Source organism: Symphalangus syndactylus, chromosome 9 (genome assembly GCF_028878055.3).
Source record: "Symphalangus syndactylus isolate Jambi chromosome 9, NHGRI_mSymSyn1-v2.1_pri, whole genome shotgun sequence".
NCBI classification, from domain to species: domain Eukaryota; kingdom Metazoa; phylum Chordata; class Mammalia; order Primates; family Hylobatidae; genus Symphalangus; species Symphalangus syndactylus.
Genome location: NC_072431.2, coordinates 18,671,089 through 18,692,731, shown reverse-complemented (window position 1 = coordinate 18,692,731; position 21,643 = coordinate 18,671,089). Strand labels below are relative to the sequence as shown.

At 36.8% G+C, this 21,643-nt stretch overlaps 1 protein-coding gene across 8 annotated transcripts in view; it reads right to left on the bottom strand.

Moving 5' to 3' along the window:
* The window catches only part of RALGAPA1 (Ral GTPase activating protein catalytic subunit alpha 1), a 278,214-nt gene that overhangs the window by 72,255 nt on the left and 184,316 nt on the right, over positions 1–21,643 (bottom strand). For all 8 annotated transcript variants that reach the window (XM_063645883.1, XM_055291510.2, XM_063645884.1 and 5 more), the window contains 2 exons: positions 19,531–20,392; positions 17,814–17,885 (listed from right to left, as the gene is read on the bottom strand). In XM_063645883.1, the coding sequence (XP_063501953.1) occupies positions 17,814–17,885; positions 19,531–20,392 (934 nt within the window). The remainder of the gene's footprint in view (positions 1–17,813; positions 17,886–19,530; positions 20,393–21,643) is intronic.

Sequence of the window (21,643 nt, the reverse complement as noted above, 5' to 3'; positions counted from 1 at the left end):
ATCCCTGGCATGCAAGGCTGGTTCAACATACGCAAATCAATAAATGTAATCCAGCATATAAACAGAACCAAAGACAAAAACCACATGATTATCTCAACAGATGCAGAAAAGGCCTTTGACAAAATTCAACAACCCTTCATGCTAAAAACTCTCAATAAATTAGGTATTGATGGGACGTATCTCAAAATAATAACAGCTATCTATGACAAACCCACAGCCAATATCATACTGAATGGGCAAAAACTGGAAGCATTCCCTCTGAAAACTGGCACAAGACAGGGATGCCCTCTCTCACCGCTCCTATTCAACATAGTGCTGGAAGTTCTGGCCAGGGCAATCAGGCAGGAGAAGGAAATAAAGGGTATTCAATTAGGAAAAGAGGAAGTCAAATTGTCCCTGTTTGCAGATGACATGATTGTATATCTAGAAAACCCCATTGTCTCAGCCCAAAATCTCCTTAAGCTGATTAGCAACTTCAGCAAAGTCTCAGGATACAAAATTAATGTACAAAAATCACAAGCATTCTTGTACACCAATAACAGACAAACAGAGAGCCAAATCATGAGTGAACTCCCATTCACAATTGCTTCAAAGAGAATAAAATACCTAGGAATCCAACTTACAAGGGATGTGAAAGACCTCTTCAAGGAGAACTACAAACCACTGCTCAATGAAATAAAAGAGGATACAAACAAATGGAAGAACGTTCCATGCTCATGGGTTGGAAGAATCAATATCATGCAAATGGCCATACTGCCCAAGGTAATTTATAGATTCAATGCCATCCCCATCAAGCTACCAATGACTTTCTTCACAGGATTGGAAAAAACTACTTTAAAGTTCATATGGAACCAAAAAAGAGCCCGCATCGCCAAGTCAACCCTAAGCCAAAAGAACAAAGCTGGAGGCATCATGCTACCTGACTTTAAACTCTACTACAAGGCTACAGTAACCAAAACAGCATGGTACTGGCACCACAACAGAGACATAGATCAATGGAACAGAACAGAGCCCTCAGAAATGATGCTGCATAGCTACAACTATCTGATCTTTGACAAACCTGACAAAAACAAGAAATGGGGAAAGGATTCCCTATTTAAAAAATGGTGCTGGGAAAACTGGCTAGCCATATGTAGAAAGCTGCAACTGGATCCCTTCCTTACACCTTATACAAAAATTAATTCAAGATGGATTAAAGACTTATATGTTAGACCTAAAACCATTAAAATCCTACAAGAAAACCTAGGCAATACCATTCAGGACATAGGCGTGGGCAAGGACTTCATGTCTAAAACACCAAAAGCAATGGCAACAAAAGCCAAAATCGACAAATGGGATCTCATTAAACTAAAGAGCTTCTGCACAGCAAAAGAAACTATCATCAGAGTGAACAGGCAACCTACAGAACGGGAGAAAATTTTTGCAACCTACTCATCTGACAAAGGGCTAATATCCAGAATCTACAATGAACTCAAACAAATTTACAAGAAAAAAACAAACAACCCCATCAAAAAGTGGGCAGAGGACATCAACAGACACTTCTCAAAAGAAGACATTTATGCAGCCAAAAAACACATGAAGAAATGCTCATCATCACTGGCCATCAGAGAAATGCAAATCAAAACCACATTGAGATACCATCTCACACCAGTTAGAATGGCCATCATTAAAAAATCAGGCAACAACAGGTGCTGGAGAGGATGTGGAGAATTAGGAACACTTTTACACTGTTGGTGGGACTGTAAACTAGTTCAACCATTGTGGAAGTCAGTGTGGCGATTCCTCAGGGATCTCGAACTAGAAATACCATTTGACCCAGCCATCCCATTACTGGGTATATACCCAAAGGACCATAAATCATGCTGCTATAAAGACACATGCACACGTATGTGTATCGCGGCACTATTCACAATAGCAAAGAGTTGGAACCAACCCAAATGTCCAACAACGATAGACTGGATTAAGAAAATGTGGCACATATACACCATGGAATACTATGCAGCCATAAAAAACGATGAGTTCGTGTCCTTTGTAGGGACATGGATGAAACTGGAAAACATCATTCTCAGTAAACTATCGCAAGGACAAAAAACCAAACACCGCATGTTCTCACTCATAGGTGGGAATTGAACAATGAGAACTCATGGACACAGGAAGGGGAACATCACACTCCGGGGACTGTTGTGGGGTGGGGGGAGGGGGGAGGGACAGCACTAGGAGATACACCTAATGCTAAATGACGAGTTAATGGGTGCAGGAAATCAACATGGCACATGGATACATATGTAACAAACCTGCACATTGTGCACATGTACCCTAAAACCCTAAAGTATAATAAAAAATAAAAATAAAAATAAATAAAAAAAATAAAATAAAAAATAAAAAGTAAAAAAAATTAAAAAAAATAAAAAAAAAACAAAAAATGTTAGAGATAGAGATATTTCATAATGACACAATGTCAATCTAACAGGAAAATATGAAAATTACAAATATATATGCACCCAAAAACAGAGCCCCAAAATACATGATGCAAAACAAAGACAGAACTGAAGGCAGAAACAGACATTTCCTCAATAATAGTTGAAGATTTTAATATCCCACTTTCAATAACGGACAGAACAACTAGAAAATATCAACAAGGAAACAGAAGACTTGAACAATAATATGACAACCGGACCTACCTGACATCTACAGAATACTCTATCCTACAGTAGCAAAAAATACATTCTTCTCAAGCATATGTGAAACAACTTACAGGATAGACCATAAAACAAGCCTTGGCCGGGTGCGGTGGCTCACGCCTGTAATCCCAGCACTTTGGGAGGCCGAGGCGGGCGGATCACAAGGTCATGAGATCAAGATCATCCTGGCTAACACGGTGTAACCCCGTCTCTACTAAAAATACAAAAAATCAGCCAGGCGTGGTGGCGGGCGTCTGTAGTCGCAGCTACTCGGGAGGCTGAGGCAGGAGAATGGCGTGAACTTGGGAGGCAGAGGTTGCAGTGAGCCCAGACCACGCCACTGCACTCCAGCCTGGGCGATAGAGCGAGACTCCGTCTCAAAAAGAAAAAAAAAGAAAAACAAAAAAAACAAGCCTTGATACATTTAAACGATTTGAAATCATGCAAGGTATATTTTTTATCTACAATGGAATGAAAGTAGAAATCAATGAAAGAAAATTTGGGTAATTCACAAATGTGTGAAAATGTAACAATATACTCCTAAATTACCAGTGGGTCAAAGAATAAATCTCAAGGGAAATGAGAAAATACTTAGAGATGAATGAAAATAAAAAATGAAAATATAAAGAGAGAATGAATGAAAATATGGCCTGTAAGTAAAGCAGTGCTCATTGGGAAATTTACAGATCTAAATGCCTCTATTAAAAAAGATTTCATTCACCTCCTTTCAGAATGAAAGAAAAAAAGTTTTAAAAAGGATTTCATACCAATAACCAAACCTTCCACCTTACAAAACTGGCACAGTGGTTCATACCCGTAATCCCAGTACTTGGGGAGGCCAAGGTAGAAGAATTGCTTGAGCCTAGGAGTTCGAGACCAGCCTTGGCAACACAGTGAGACCCCATCTCTACAAAAAGAAAAAAACCAGCTGGGTGTGATGGTGCACACCGGTGGTCCCAGCTACTTGGGGAGGCTAAGATGGGAGGATCACTTGAGCCTGGGAGTTCTAGGCTGCAGTGACCCATGATTGTGCCACTGCACTCCAGCCTGGGTGACACAGTGAGACCCTGTCTCCAAAAAAGAAAAAAAAAGCACAACTAAATTCAAAGCAAGCAGAATAGAGAAAAGAAAATAATAAAGACTACAGTGGAAATAAATAAAATAGAAGAGAAAAACAATAGAGAAAAAAATCAATGAACCCAAAAGTTGGCTCTTTTAGATGATCAACAAAATTAACCATCTTTAGCTAGACTAAGCAATAAAAAAAGACTCAAAATGACTACAGTCAGGAATGAAAGAAGGGACACCACTATATATTTTACAGGAATAAAAAAATATTATAAGGAAATGCTATAAGCATTTGTATGTCAACAAATTAAATTAGATAAAATGATCAAATTCCTAGAAAGACAGAATTTCTTTTTTTTTTTTTTTTAGATGGAGTCTCGCTCTGTTGACCAGGCTGGAGTGCAGTGGCATGATCTCTGCTCACTGCAAGTTCCACCTCCTGGGTTCACACCATTCTCCTGCCTCAGCCTCCCGAGTAGCTGGGACTACAGGCGCCTGCCACCACGCCTGGCTAATTTTTTGTATTTTTAGTAGAGACGGGGTTTCACCGTGGTCTTGATCTCCTGACCTCGTGATCTGCCTGCCTCGGCCTCCCAAAGTGCTGGGATTACAAGCATGAGCCACCGCGCCCGACCCTTGATTTCAAAACTTGCTACAAAAGTCATCAAAGCACTCATAGTAATGATGTAAGATGAGACATACAAATCAGTGGAACAGAATCATGTGACCAGAAATAAACTCATATTTATAGTTAATTGCTTTTTGATAATGGTATCAAGACATTTCAATGAATAGTGTTTTCAACAAATGGTACTGGGACAACTAGATATCTACATGAAAAAGAATGAAGTTGGGGCCAGGCACAACGGCTCATGCCTGTAATCCTGGCACTTTGGGAGGCTGTTAGGAAGATTGCTAGAGCTCAGGAGTTCAAGACCAGCCTAGGCAACATAGTGAGACCTCATCTCTACAAAAATTTAAAAATTGGCCAGGTGTGGTGGCATGCGCCTGCAGTCCCAGCTACCTGGAAGGCTGACGCATGAAGATCACTTGAGCCCAGGAGGTTGAGGTTGCAGTGAGCTGTGAGTGCACCACTGTACTCCAGCCTGGGTGACAGAATGAAACTCTGTTTCAAAAAAAAAAAAAAAAAAAAAAGAATTCAGACTCTTCCACCATATAAAAAATTGAATCAAATGACTTATAAATCAAAAATGTAAGGGTTAAAACTATAAAACTCATTAAAAACAAAAAACAACAAAGGATCTTACATTAGGCAAGATCTTTTTTTTTTTTTTTTTTTTTTGAGACAGAATCTCGCTCTGTCGCCCAGGCTGGAGTGCAGTGGCGCAATCTCGGCTCACTGCAAGCTCCGCTTCCCAGGTTCACGCCATTCTCCTGCCTCAGCCTCCTGAGTGGCTGGGACTACAGGCGCCCGCCACCACGCCTGGCTAATTTTTTGTATTTTTAGTAGAGATGGGGTTTCACCATCTTAGCCAGGATGGTCTCAATCTCCTGATCTCGTGATCCGCCTGCCTTGGCCTCCTAAAGTGCTGGGATTACAGGTGTGAGCTACCGTGCCCAGCCTAGGCAAGGTCTTTTTAAATACAACACAAAAAGCACAAGTGACAAAATAAAAATAGGTAAACTGAACTTTATCAAAATTAAATTTTTTGTGCTGTGAATGATATCATCATGAAAGTGAAATGACAATTTACAGAATGAGAAAAAAATTGCAAATCATATTTCTGATCAAGAACTTGTATCTAGAACATACATATAAAGAACTTTAAAGTCAATAGTAAAAGCCCAATTTTATTTTATTTTGTATTTTATTCATTTTTTTTTTTTTGAGATGGAGTCTCCCTCTGTCATCCAGGCTGGAGGGCAGTGGCATGCATGTTGGCTCACTGCAGCCTCTGCCTCCTAGGTTCAAGCGATTCTCGTGTCTCAGCCTCCTGAGTAAGAAGGATTACAGGTGTGCACCACCACACTTGGCTAATTTTTGTATTTTTAGTAGAGATGGGGTTTCACTATGTTGGCCAGGCTGGTCTTGAACTCTTGACCTCATGTGATCCACCCACCTTGGCCTTCCAAAGTGCTGGGATTACAGGTGTGAGCCTCCACGCCCGGTCACATAACCCAATTTTAAAAATAGGCAAAGACGTTTATATTATTTTCCTAGGGTTTCTGTAACAAATTACACAAACTAGGTTGCTTTCAACAAAAAATATTTATTCTCTCACAGTGCTGCATGCTAAAAGTCAGAAATCAAGGCATTGACAGGGCCATGCTCCTTCCAAAGGTTCCAGGGGAGCATCCTTCCTTGCCTCTTCTAAGATTCTAGCTGTTGCTGTTAATTCTTCAGCATTCCTTGGCTTGTGGCTGTATGACTACAATTTCTGCTTCCATCTTTACATACGCATCTTTCCCCTGTATGCAGAAGTGTTTCTTCACATGGCTTTCTTATAAGGACACAAGTAATCAGATTTAGGGTCAAATCTAGTACAGTGTGACCTCATCATAACTCTGAAAACTCTACTTCCAAATTGCACTCTGAGTTTCAGGGTGGACATGAGATTCTGAGAGAATACTATTCAACCCAGTACACATTTAAATAGGCATTTTTTCAAAGAACATATATATAGTCAATTATCATAGCAATGAAAAATACTCATGATAAGTCATTAGGGAAATGCAAATCAAAATCATGAGATATTTTAGGCTGATCAAAGCTGTACAGGAAAAAATAATACAAAAAAATCCCACAAACTCACAAGATACCACTTTATATCCACTAAGATGAGTATAATAAAAAAGAATGACAACAGCAAGTGTAGGCTAGGGCATGGAGAGTATGTAACACTCATACATCATTGGTGGGAAGTTAAAATGGTACAGCTGTTGTGTGAAACAGTTTGCAGTTCCTCCAATGGTGAAACAGTTATCATACCATCCAGCAATTCTACTCCTAGGTATATATTCAAAACATGCCCACACAAAAAACTGTACATGAATGTTCACAGCAGCATTTTTCATATTAGCCCAAAAGTGAAACCAACTGAAATGTCTATCAACTGATGAATGGATAAACAAATATTTATCAATATAATGAGATATTTTCTGGTAATAAAAAGAAATAAAGTAGAAACATGCTGCATCGTGAATGAACTTTGAAATCATCATGCTAAGTAAAAAAAGCTGCCACAAAAACCCACATATTATTTGATTCCATTTATATGAAATGTCCAGAATAGGCAAATTTATAGACAGAAAGTAGATATGTGTTATCTAGGGCTAGGGGGAAAGAAAGGCTGGTGGGTAATGGATACCAGGTTTCTTTTCAGAGGGACTAAAATAATCTAAAAATTAGATTGGGGTGATAGTTGTACAACCCTGTGAATATACTAAAAATATGTACACTTTAAATGAATTAACTGTATTGCATGTAAAATATGTCTCAGTCAAGCTATTAAAATTTTAATTTGAAAGCGTCTATTATGTGTAAATTCCAATTGTGAAAGAAAAAAAACTTCTCAGTGTTTTTGCTTCTTCAGGTAAAGGGCTATCAATTAGAGCTCATAAATAATAATTTATAAAATTGGGAAGAGCTGGATAGAAATCTTCATCTAATACTATATAAATTTAAAAGTTGAGAAAAGTATATGTGCCGTATAGGAAAAAAACAGAAAATAAATCTTTAAAATGCAATAAAAGAGAAGCAGAGCTCAGCTGCCCTTTATGTCAATTAATCTTTCACTACTCCTTCTTATTTTTCTACTTACTAACTATGGCTGCTAAAATGTTTTATATTGTCATCAGATTAATATGCACCACAATAGTGAATAATGAGGCAAATGTATTAGAAAAAATAATTAAAATTAGTGAACTTGCAACTACAAATGTTCTATAAGAATATGTGTAGTACTGGCAAAATATTATTAGCTCACTACTGGAAAACTCAAAGTGACATCTGTCAAGTTTTAAGTATTTCTAAATCCCTGTATATACCTTGTAATAAAATAATAATACATATCATTTTGTGATTTGAAATTTAAAACTCTGGTGGTTCAACCACAAGGAATAGGAAACAATTAGTCTAGGCAAAGAAAATAAAGACTCTATAAATGGTCTAGTGAAGTAAGTCTGTTAACAAAGTAATCTTTCATTTTCTTCCTCCCTAGTCCTCCCTAGACAAGTAATCAGGTTTGTTTCCGGGTTTCCTGGTTTAAGAAGAAAGCTCAAAAGTTGTCTTACTGTCATGTAATTAGAATGAATTTTTACTTGAGCTTATTGTATTAAAAAAAACTATGTAGTTTTCTTTAAAATTATTTTTAAAAAGCAAACAAATAAATGTCATGCATTCATTTAATGTAGTGTATAAAAAAATTTATGCTGACTCAAGGCAATGTCTCCCCTTCAAGGTATGTATGAGAATGGAGGTTTGTATGAGAATTGAGGCATGTATTCATACCACAATTCATTCAAGGTATGTATGAGAACGGAGGCAGTTTAGCAGGAGCCAAGAAATAAAAAAGCATAAGGTAATTTAAAGAAACTGAATAGCCAAGATGGCTGGTATGGGTTGAGCTCTAGACTGAAGATTCTGGTCAGGCATTATCAGGGAGTCACTAAGGAGTGTTCTCATTAACATCAAATTTTAACATTAGAAAGATTATGTTAGTGGTCAGGATTGTCTAGATGGGGAAGAGTCAGGAGATGAGATCCCACAGAGTACTTAGACAGTTGTTAAAACTGACTTGGAAAGAAGTGATAAGGACATGAAACAATGAGTTGGGAGCAGTAAAGGCAAGAAGAGACAGAGTTGAGAGATAAAAAGAATGGACACCATGATTATGAAAACCTAAGGGCAAGGGAAAGGGAAATGGTCAAATTTGGGTAACTCTGAAAGGGTACTTCTAAATATAAATATGACGATCAGGAGGAAGATCTGATTTTGAAAAGAAATGTGACCTAGAAATGACAGTAGAGAGGCAGGTAAAAAAAAATGAGGGAGATACCTATGTTATGAAGGTAAGAAACAGAAAATGAACCAGTGAAGACCTGAAATAATTAGAGAATTAGGAGTTGAACTGAGTAATTTTAGTGTCATAGAAGGTGGGGGAGAGGACTTTAAAATGATCAGAGAGAATTTTAAAAAGACAGACTAGATAACAGTATTAGATATTTAGGGGATTTAATATACAATAGATTTTTAGAGCAGAGAAACTATTCTGTGTGATACTCTAATGGTAGATACATGTCAGTACTTATTTATCAAAACCAATACAAAGAATGAACCCTAATGTAAACTTTGGACTTCAGACACTAATGTAAGATGTAAGTAATAGGGGAAACTCTACAGGGGGAATGGAGAATATATGGAAACTCTGTACTTTCCTATCAGTTCTTTTGTAAATCTAAAACTGCTCTAGTTTTAAAACACACCTATGAAGTTAAATTTAAATTTAATCAGATAAATTAATGAGGCTGATGAGGACTAAAAGCACTTTGGACTTGATGGTCAGGATGCTAACCTTCAGAAAGACAGTTTCAGTATAGCAGGAGAGGTAGGAGCTAGGTAGTTCTGAGTTAAGCAAGACAGAAAAAGTGGTATGATTCCTGTTCCCAAGGACTTGACTATCTAGTACCAAGATAAATTGTTATGGAGAACAATCAGAATTGAGAACCCACAGACTACTTAGAGAGTTCTTATAACCGTCTTGGAAAGAATAAGAATAGCTAAACAATAATGATAATAATAACTATGCAATATGATAAATGCTATGACAGGGACATGCTACAGGGTTCTGTGAAAACATATGGAAGGAGATTCAAACATAGTCTGGGAAGGAAGGTGAAGCATAGGAGTAGATTAAGGTAAAGCTTTCCATATAAAGTGATGTTTAAGCTGAGACTTCAAGAATGGACAGGAGGGGGACTGGGAGTGGTGGCTCACACCTGTAATCCCAGCACTTTGGGAGGCTGAGGTGGGTGGATCACCTAAGGCTAGGAGTTACGGACCAGTCTGGCCAACATGGTGAAACCCCGTCTCTACTAAAAATACAAAAATTAGGTTGGGCACAGTGGCTCATGCCTGTAATCCCAGCACTTTGGGAGGCTGAGGCAGGCAGATCGCTTGAGGTCAGGAGTTCGAGACCAACCTGGCCAATATGGTGAAACCCCATTTCTACTAAAAGTACAAAAATTAGCTGGGCGTGGTGGCCCATGCCTGTAATCCCAGCTACTCAGGAGGCTGAGGCAGGAGAATCACTTGAACCCCGAAGTCGGAGGTGGCAGTGAGCTGTTATCATGTCATTGTACTCCAGCCTGGGTGACAACAGCAAAACTCCATCCTGTATGTGTGTGTGGGTGGGTGGCGGCGGTGGGGGGGGGGGAGGGGGTGAATTTACAGCCTAAGATTATTTCATTGTTAAATAATAAAGAATAAAACAAAGATAAATAGAAATCAATTCCAGATATAAGAAAAAGGAAATAAACTTTATAAAAAAAATGAAACAGAAAATAATGAGTTAGAAACAGAATGTAACAAATTAGGACCTGCTTCTTTGAAAAGACTAAGCAGATTGTCTATATCAAGAAAATTTTAAAAAACCACAAAAAACTAAAATGAAAAAGGAAATTTAATAAAAATTATAACACCATGTATGAATCTCTACTAGTATCTATTTAGAAGTCTCAATGAAATGGATTTTTGGAAAATAGAAAACAAAACAAAACAAAAAGTAAAATTTTCCCAAGAGCTAAAAGAAAACCTGAAAAGAGTAATAAGGATGAAACAAATGGAAAGAAAAATTAGAAATTTTATGATTCCTTCCAAAATTTTAAGCAACAGATAATATTCATGTTATGAAGCTGGGTATAATCTCAATTCTAAAAACATAACAGGAATAGGACCAAAAATGACTATATAATCTGCTAATAGTGGACTATACCTGAACTCAAAATGAAATTCTGGTAAATCTAACACAACGGGAAGCCAAAAGATCAGGCAGGGTTTAGCTCAAAAATGCAAATATCATTTGATATTAGCAGTCTAGTGATATTAAAATACAATATACACCAAGTAGTTAAAAAATCAAAACTATATGAAAATTTGAATACATGCTGAAAATAATTTTGATATAATTTAACATCCTTTCCATATAAGAACTCCTAGAAAACAGGGTACTTTCTCAGCATAATAAAAATTATCTTTTTTAAACTAATAACTAATATCTTCCTTAATGATGAAACAGAAGAGTTCTTTTCATCAAAATCGGGAAAGACAAGGATGTCCACTGTTACTATACTATTAAACATTATCCTGCAAGTTCTGGTCAGTGCAATAAGACATGATATAAGCAAAAACAAGCATAACTACTAGAAAGGAGATTATCTGTAGATAATGATTATATATCTAGACAAATCCTGAGGCAGACAATAAAATGTTTAAAATCAGTAAGAGAATTCACTTCAGTGTTTGTAAACAAAGTAAATATTAAAAACAGAAAAACCTAGAAAAAGTAATGGGGGAAAAATCCTATTCAGAATATCAATAAAACAATAAAACACCTAGAAATATACAAACAAGAAATGTCTGGGTCTCAGAATAAATGAAAACATACTATAATTACTAATGGGAAGAATGATGATTATAATGGTGCTCTGCTTTTTCCACATGAGCGTTTTCCTGAAAATCCAATCAAATACCAATGGGATTTTTTTTCTGAAAAACAACAGCGTAATTTTAAATGTATATGGAAGAATAAATAGGTGAGAATATCAAAGAAAAGAGGAATAATGTGTGTGGGTGGGGTGAGGAAGAAGACTTGGCCTATCAGATATTAAAATATATTATAAAACTATATTAAAGTGTAATATTTACACAAAAATGATAGACAAATCTAACCAGAAGACTGTGTGTTAGAAGGAGCAAGATTACATGAAAAAAAAGATAAATGAGTACAACTAGAATGTAAGAAAAAGAATGAATACCCCATTTTCCATGATGTGATTATTACACATTGCATGTCTGTATCAAAACATCTTATCTACCCCATTAAATATATACACCTACAGGGAAATTTATAGCACTAAATGCCCACAAGAGAAAGCAGGAAAGATCTAAAATCGACACCCTAACATCACGATTAAAAGAACTAGAGAAGCAAGAGCAAACAAATTCAAAAGTTAGCAGAAGGCAAGAAATAACTAAGATCAGAGCGGAACTGAAAGAGACAGAGACACAAAAAACCCTTCAAATAAATCAATGAATCCAGGAGCTGTTTTTTTGAAAATATCAACAAAATTCATAGATTGCTAGCAAGACTAATGAAGAAGAAAAGAGAAGAATCAAATAGACACAATAAAAAATGATAAAGGGGATATCACCACCAATCCCACAGAAGTACAAACTATCATCAGAGAATACTATAAACACCTCTGTGCAAATAAACTAGAAAATCTAGAAGAAATGGATAAAGTCCTGGACACATACACCCTCCCAGGACTAAACCAGGAAGAAGTTGAATCTCTGAATAGACCAATAACAGGCTCTGAAATTAAGGCAATAATAGCCCACAAACCAAAAACAGTCCAGGACTACAAACCAAAAACAGTCCAGGACCAGACGGATTCACAGCCAAATTCTACCAGAGGTACAAAGAAGAGCTGGTACCATTCCTTCTGAAATTATTCCAATCAATAGAAAAAGAGGGAATCTTCCCCAACTCATTTTATGAGGTCAACAACATCCTGATATCAAAGCCTGGCAAACACAACAAAAAAAAGAGAATATTAGATCAATATCCGTGACGCGAAAATCCTCAATAAAATACTGGCAAACCGAATCCAGCAGCACATCAAAAAGCTTATCCACCACGATCAAGTCGGCTTCATCCCTGGGATGCAAGGATGGTCCAACATACACAAATCAATAAACGTCATCCATCATATAAACAGAACCAACGACAAAAACCACATGATCATCTCAATAGATGCAGAAAAGGCCTTTGATAAAATTCAACCACCCTTCACGCTAAAAACTCTCAATAAACTAGGTACTGATGGAATGTATCTCAAAATAACAAGAGCTATTTTATGACAAACCCACAGCCAATATCATACTGAATGGGCAAAAACTGGAAGCATTCCCTTTGAAAACTGGTACAAGACAAGGATGCCCTCTCTCACCACTCCTATTCAACATAGTGTTGGAAGTTCTGGCCAGGGCAATCAGGCAAGAGAAAGAAATAAAGGGTATTCAATTAGGAAATGAGGAAGTCAAATTGTTCGTGTTTGCAGATGACATGATTGTATATTTAGAAAACCCCATCGTCTCAGCCCCAAATCTCCTTAAGCTGACAAGCAACTTCAGCAAAGTTGCAGGATACAAAATCAACGTGCAAAAATCACAAGCATTCCTATACATCATTAACAGACAAACGAGAGTCAAATCATGAGTGAACTCCCATTCACAATTGCTACAAAGAGAATAAAATGCCTAGGAATCCAACTTGCAACGGATGTGAAGTTCTCGTCAAGGAGAACTACAAACCACTGCTCAACGAAATAAAAGAGGACACAAGCAAATGGAAGAATGCTCATGCTCATGGAGAGGAAGAATCAATATCGTGAAAATGGCCATACTGCCCAAGGTAATTTATAGATTCAATGCCATCCCCATCAAGCTACCAATGACTTTCTTCACAGAATTGGAAAAAACTATTTTAAAATTCATATGGAACCAAAAAACAGCCCACATTGTCAAGACAATCCTAAGCAAAAAGAACAAAGCTGGAGGCATCATGCTACCTGACTTCAAACTATACTACAAGGCTACAGTAACCAAAACAGCATGGTAGTGGTACCAAAACAGATATATAGACCAACAGAACAGAACAGAACCCTCAGAAATAACACCACACATCTACGACCATCTAATCTTTGACAAACCTGACAAAAACAAGAAATAGAAGAAAGAATTCCCTATTTAATAAATGGTACTGGGAAAACTGGCTAGCCGTATGTAGAAAGCTGAAACTGGATACCTTCCTTACACCTTATACAAAAATTAATTCAAGATGGATTAAAGACTTAAATGTTAGACCTAAAACCATAAAAACCCTAGAAGAAAACCTAGGCAATACCATTCAGGACATAGGCATGGGCAAGGACTTCATGACTAAAACACCAAAAGCAATGGCAACAAAAGCCAAAATTGACAAATGGGATCTAATTAAACTAAAGAGCTTCTGCACAGCAAAAGAAACTATCATCAGAGTGAACAGGCAACCTACAGAATGGAAGAAAGTTTTTGCAATCTACCCTTCTGACAAAGGGCTAATACCCAGAATCTACAACAAACTCAAACAAATTTACAAGAAAAAACCAAACAACCCCATCAAAAAGTGGGCAAAAGATATGAACAGACACTTCTCAAAAGAAGACATCTATGCAACCAACAGACACATGAAAAAATGTTCATCATTACTGGTCATCAGAGAAATGCAAACCAAAACCACAATGAGATACCATCTCACACCAGTTAGAATGACAATCATTAAAAAGTCAGGAAACAACAGACGCTAGAGAGGATGTGGAGAAACAGGAACACTTTTACACTGTTGGTAGGAGTGTAAATTAATTCAACCATTGTGGAAGACAGTGTGGCGATTCCTCAAGGATCTAGAACTAGAATTACCATTTGACCCAGCAATACCATTACTGGTTATATACCCAAAGGATTATAAATCATGCTACTATAAAGACACATGCACACGTATGTTTACTGCGGCACTATTCACAACAGCAAAGACTTGGAACCAACCCAAACGTCCATCAATGACAGACTGGATTAAGAAACTGTGGCACATGTACACCATGGAATACTATGCAGCCATAAAAAAGGATGAGTTAATGTCCTTTGCAGGGACACGGACGAAGCTGGAAACCATCATTCTCAGCAAACTGTCACAAGGATAGAAAACCAAACACTGCATGTGCTCACCCATAGGTGGGAATTGAACAATGAGATCACTTGGACATAGGGTGGGGAACATCACACACTGGGGCCTGTTGAGGGATTGGGGGCTGGGGTAGGGATAGCATTAGGAGAAATACCTAATGTAAATGATGAGTTGATGGGTGCAGCAAACCAACATGGCACATGTATACGTATGTAACAAACCTGCACGTTGTGCACAGGTACCCTAGAACTTAAAGTATAATACAAAAAAAAAAAGTAAATAAATATATACACTTACAATGTGCCAATAAAAATAAAAAATAAAATAAAAATGACAGACAAAGCAACAGAAACAGCTGTGAAGCAGAAAGCTTAATATTTAATAAAGGAAGCATCACATCAATGGCAAAGGTATAGTTTATTCAACAAATTATTAAAATAGACTGGTTTTCAACATTCAAACTAGTTCCAGTTATCATTCCATAAATCAGACTACATTTCAAAATGAATAAAGAATTAAATGTAAAATAATTACCACCTCAATGAAATAAAGATCTAGAAGGAAAGGCTGGGCACCATGGCTCATGCCTATAATCCCAGCACTTTGGGAGGCTGAGGCAGGCGAATCACTTGAGGCTAGGAGTTCAAGACCAGCCTGGCCAACATGGCAAAACCCTGTCTCTTATACTAAAAGTACAAAATTAGCCAGGTGTGATGTGTGGTCAGAAGGCTGAGGCACATGAATCACTTGAACCTGGGAGGTAGAGATTGCAGTGAGCTGAAGTTGTGCCATTGCACTCCAGCCTGGGCAACAGAGGAAGACTGTCTCAAAAAAAAAAAAAAAAAAAATCTAGAAAGAAATAAGGAAATGTACTAGAATATTTAACTGATTTCAAGACAGAACTGTTTAAGCACAACAAGTAATTCAAGAAATCCAAAGAAAAAAATTGAGAGAAATGATACATAAAATGAAAAAATATGTAGGTTAAATGATTTGAAGTTGAAAACTGAAAACTAAACAACCAGGAAAGCTCCCACAAATAGCACAAAAGTTAATCTCTCTCTCTCTCTCTCTCTCTCACACACACGCAGACACACAAACACACAGACACACAGACACACACACACGTTCTTACAATTACGAAAAATTCCTGAATAGAAAACTAGAAAAAGAACACCAACAGATAATTTGAAAACAGATGAAAATTTCATACAAATATATGGAAAATATTAACATCACTAGCAAAAAAGAAAAAAAGTTAAAGAGGTACCATGATCTGCTTCTCAAGCTATAAAGGTTAAAAAAGGGTGATTAGTATCTGGTGATGTCCAGGTTGAAGTTATATAGGTGTTGTTACAAAATGTTGGTGAAATTACAAATTATTACTTAATAGAAGCAATTTCCCAATATACATGGCATGAAATATCCTGATACTATTTGACCTAAATAATTCTATTCCTGGGACTCTATTCTGTGGCAAGAAATTAAAAACAACTTAAATGTCCAACAATCATAAAACTTGGCATCATAAAAGATTATTTTTAGGCTGGGCACGGTGGCTCACGCCTGTAATCCCAGCACTTTGGGAGGCCAAGGCAGGCGGATCATGAGGTCAGGCGATCGAGACCATCCTGGCTAACGTGGTGAAACCCTGTTTCTACTAATAATACAAAAACAAAATTAGCCGGGCATGGTGGTGGGCACGCGTCTGTAGTCCCAGCTACTCGGGAGGCTGAGACGGAGACTGGTGTGAACCCGGGAGGCGGAGGTTGCAGTGAGCCAAGATTGCGCCACCGCACTCCAGCCTGAGGGACAGCCTGAGTGACAGAGCAAGACTCCAACTCAAAAAAAAAAAAAAATTATCTTTGAAGAGTATCTAAATGACTGAGGAAATGCTCACAATATAATACAACGCAAAAAAAAAAAAAAAACTTGGTAATATCCCTATGATTCCAGCTCTGTAAAAAAAAAAAAAAGTAGTACAGTGTTATATAGATTATATTTTTTATTTATATTTTCTGTAATAACCAAATAATTATTTTTAAGATCATTATGAGAAAAGCTAAAAACAACAACCAAAACCAGTTAGAAATTACAGGAAGTGAGTAAAGATCATATTTCTCCATACGTTTGATAGTAAAAGGAATGAGCGATCTGGATAGGACTATAGCTTGAAAGTAGAGTAACTGAGGAAAGTTTTGTTTTATGCTTTGTTTTGTTTAAAGGCAGAAAACAAACAAGTTTATTAAGAGGAACAAGAAGAAATATAACATAAAGAGGAGATAACTTTTTGAAGATGATCCTAAAGCAGGCAGAGATGGCAGAAAGCAGAAGTACAAATAGAAAAAAAAAGGCTTTTCTCAAACTGAAGGTGAGCAAGAAAAGATGGCTCAATACAGAAATTTTAAAGAAGAGAGGAAGATATAGAATTGTTTGATGTGGGAATGGTCTCAATCATCTTATTCACTATGCATTCCTATGGGTAGCTTTTTTCAAACCTGCTTCCCAATCTATCAGAATCACTGGATTTAATTAATGAGAGATGTGACTAAGGTTTGTTTAAATATGGGAAAAACCAAAGGATATTTTACAGGTCCAATTACTTTTCTGTGATTCAAAAGATGATTCTGAAATGCATAAAAAAGGCATAAACAAAGCAGGCGCGGTGGCTCACGCCTGTAATCCCAGCACTTTGGGAGGCCGAGGCGGGCAGATCACAAGGTCAGGATATCGAAACCATTCTGGTTAACTCGGTGAAACCCCATCTCTACTAAAAAAATACAAAAAAAAATTAGCCAGGCGTGGTGGCGGGTGCCTATAGTCCCAGCTACTCCAGAGGCTGAGCCGAGATCATGCCACTGCACTCAAGCCTGGGTGACAGTGTGAGACTCCGTCTCAAAAAAAAAAAAAGGCATAAACAATTCAAAGACACCCAACATTCTATGCAGTCCTAAATTTTTCTTTAAAAATTATTGCTCAGAAAGTTATAAATCAATAACATAGTATTATACATTATTTAAAATAGTATTCACAGTATTATTCTAAAAGAGAAATACCTGAGAGTTGCTAGTTATGTGAAGATTTTCCAACAACTTACCACTGCCTTGAATCCAAGTTCCTAAGTTCTCTAAGTAGCTTTTCATTTTTCTTCAGGAGATGAAAGCTCCTCCTAAATAGAGAGATTTATAAACATTTTCATCACCTTTGCAGTGAATGACATGACAGTCCCGGAAATACTTTCCACTCTACTCATGCAACTTTTATACTTTTCTTGCCTTTTCATACTTCTAACACAAAGGAGAACAGACCCTAAAAAAAACGTAAAGAATATATGTCATTATTTCCACCAGGCCTTCATACATTTCTGCTAGTGGATCATATCAATTGGCCACTTGAATCTTTCCTTGCAGATGCTGTGAGCCTCCTAAACTCATATCCAGGAAAATGGATAAAAGTACTTTGTATTTCTTTTCAAGAGTCTCATAAAAATATGTGAGAACGTTGTATCTCATGAGAAATAAAATATTCACAGAATCTAAATCATTATCAAGTAAGCAAGTGTAATCCAGATGGAATTTTCTTTCTTCCTTGTTTTATAATTTTTAGACTACAAAGCAGTGAATAATTTTACCAAATCCCTTCCATGGGTGCTAAATATGTACAAATTATTTTGATAAAATCAATGCTTGCTGAAGTAAAATACAGCTTCTCATCTTTAATTTTTCCCAAGGGACAACATATGGACCATTCTACAGCAAAAGAGAGTAGAATGCATTTATACCATAACTGAGTGGCAATTACCTATATTTGGTCATACCGTATGGCAAACTGTTCCTGAGATACAACATTTCCTATAAGGCAGAGGATATTCTCTTCTAATAAATGGCTTTCCTATATTCCTTATTCCCTTCTAATAAGAGGCTTTCCTATAAGGCAGAGGATATTCCCTTCTAATAAGTGGAAGAGTTTAAATCAAGTCAGAGTATAAACACTAAGCAAACAAGCAGAACTCTATTTCAATGCTTGACATGCATTTGAATTACTTTAAGATTTGTTCATTCACTGATAGCTGAGCTTCCCCTCCTACCATAAATTGACAGAGACAATACATTACTCCTCCTTCCACTACCTACAGGGTTTCATGACATACGAATTAAAGCCTAAATGTATATTAATAATGCTTTACATTAGTGTACAATGCCAGTGTTTTATGTACATTATCTAATTTAATTCTTCCCAGTATGTGAGGTGGGAACTACTCTCAATTTGTAGGCTGTAGCCTGAGGCTCAAAAGTTAAGTAACTTTAAGCTAGGTCTTCTGATTTAAGCCCATTGTTCTTTTCATTTAGCTCCTACCTAACTTACTTGAATACCTCATGACTTTATTGTAAGTTTTTAATAAGGTTTTGTAACATGCATCGGAAAACAAAATAATTTTTAAAACTTCAGATTCTTTTTTTGACTTGATCTTGAATCTTGAGTTAATTTCCCTGATTCAAACCAGAAATAATCATATTGCAGTTTCTAATAAAAAAATTATTAGGCTTACACGAAGGTTGAAAAATGAGCTATAATTTCTAAGTCAAATAGTTTTAGTAGTTATTTTGAAAATATTGATAATTTGCTGGATTATTTTATTCCCCTGAATCCCAATATAACTCAGTGGTCTCAAAAAAAATCTGCAAAAAAAATGAGGCAAAGAACTAATTGGTAGATAAAATTTTAGTGAGGAAAAGAACAGAAAATAAAATGCTTTATCAAAAGATGAATAACACCAAAAAAAAAAAAAGAAAAAATTTCTCCCTTATGCTTACCGTTTGTCCCAGGAATTCATTCCCAATATACTAAGAAGCAATCTGCAATAATAAAACGCTGACTGAGGTTTTTGAGGTACTGGTTCATCTTGTTCCACAGCTTTCATGTTTAAGTCATTAAAGTGCTTTTCAACAAATTCTTTTTCTTCTGTATGTTGCTTAAGGATAGCATTAATAACATCATTTTCTTGTTTTTCAGAAATGCACACAGGTTGTGGAGCAGGAATATTAAGTGAGATTCCAGTTCTCTGTAAGCATTCAGGACTAGTAACACCCAAATACTGCAAGAGCTCATCAAGAACATCTTCTTCATCTTTTATTGTATCCCAAGTTGGTACAGTTTCTCTAAATCTTTTAAACTGGAGAGAAAGTCCATCTTTTACTGTTATATCTTCTAAGCATTCATGAGATGTCGGAGGCTCTTCTGGCTTCTCTTGGTGAGATAATGAAAGCATGAAAGATGTAGGTTCTGACAAGCCACTTACAGGAGGTGGGCCATACAGTACAGCAGAATCCCATGAATACTTTCCAGAGAGATCACGTACTATGATTCTGACATTTGAATTGGCTGATGCAAGGCCAGCAGATAAACCTCCTCCAGGCATGTTCTCTTCTGATCTGATCTGGATACAGGACACTAAGGTTGTATTATTTAACACAAAGAACTGGATATTTGGACTCTCAAAGAGTTCAGGAGAAAGTTCAGTACTTTCACTGTAATGATTGTCGTGATTTTCACACACCTGACTTGTTAGCATAGCAGGACCACCGCTCATTGGATAATGGCCCAGGTGATTTACCAGATGTGTAATAACAGTGCGGGCTGCTATAGAGATTAATCCATGCTGCATTTGAGTTTTCGCTGGAAATAAAAAATATAAATGAATGGGAATATTGCTGCTTCCTAGGGAATCATGACAATGAAATATTAGACAATTGTTAATATTTCCAATTTTGATTCCATATTACAGTAATGAAGGCAAAAAAGGGGGAAAACCATTCTTTGATGAAGTTTTGTTTATAAGGAAGCCCTTTCTGAAACTTTTGCTAATGGGTCCATAATTTAAACCAAGACCTTTATGTATAGATCACTTTTGAAGAACCAGAAGTATTATAAATCAATCATGAAATCTCTAATGCACATTAGAAAGCCAAAGACGGCCAGGCACTGTAACACATGTCTGTAATCTCAGCACTTTGGGAGGCTGAGGCGGGAGGATTGCTTGAGCCCAGGAGCTTGAGACCAGTCTGGGCAACATAGGGAGACTATGTCTCTATGAATAAAAATAATAATAGTAATACTAAAATTAGCCCAGTGTGGTGGCCGCTGCACTCCAGCCCAGGTGTCAGAGCAAGACCATGTCTCCAACAACAACAAAACAAAACAAAAGAAACAAAAACAAAAACACAATGCAATCTGTTCAACTAATAAATTTCTTATCTCCATTAATAGATTCCAGATTCAGAGACAGTTTGTAGATGCCTTAAATGTCATTTAAATCTGGCTTTTACAGATAATATAAAAATGTTTCAGAAAAGGTGACATTCCAAGTAAACTATGGGAATTAGAATAAATTTAAACAAGTCAGTATAGCCAGTACCTGTATGCAAAAGAGATTTTATTTTAAAAGCAAAAATATTTGCTGGACCTACTTATATTTTTCTAAGGTATTCTTCAGGTTAATGTGGTATAGTCTAGCAGTCAGTTGTAGGCAAGAAATATTTTTTTTTCCTCAAGTACAATATGGAGGAAAACAGGTAAGAAGCATATTCATACGAATAACTAAAAAAATCATAGGAAACGGTCACAAGAGAAAACTCAAAGAATATAGCAGTTTAAGAGGCCTGGAAAGGCAAGATGTCCAATGTCAGAATCTGAAGGAGGACGAAAAGGGAGGGGAGGGGGAAAAGGAAGACAGGGAACACAGAGACAGTAACGGGGTAAAGGAGAAAGGAGATAGACAATAATTTGTCAAAGCCAACTAGTTAAAGATTGCCATTCTAAGGAGGGCTAAAGACTGTGATTCTGAGGGGTGTTGATGTGGAATCCAGTTTGGGATTGAGTGGTGTCAGGAAGTAGGGATAACTAGTTGACTGTTATCTTAATGCGTTT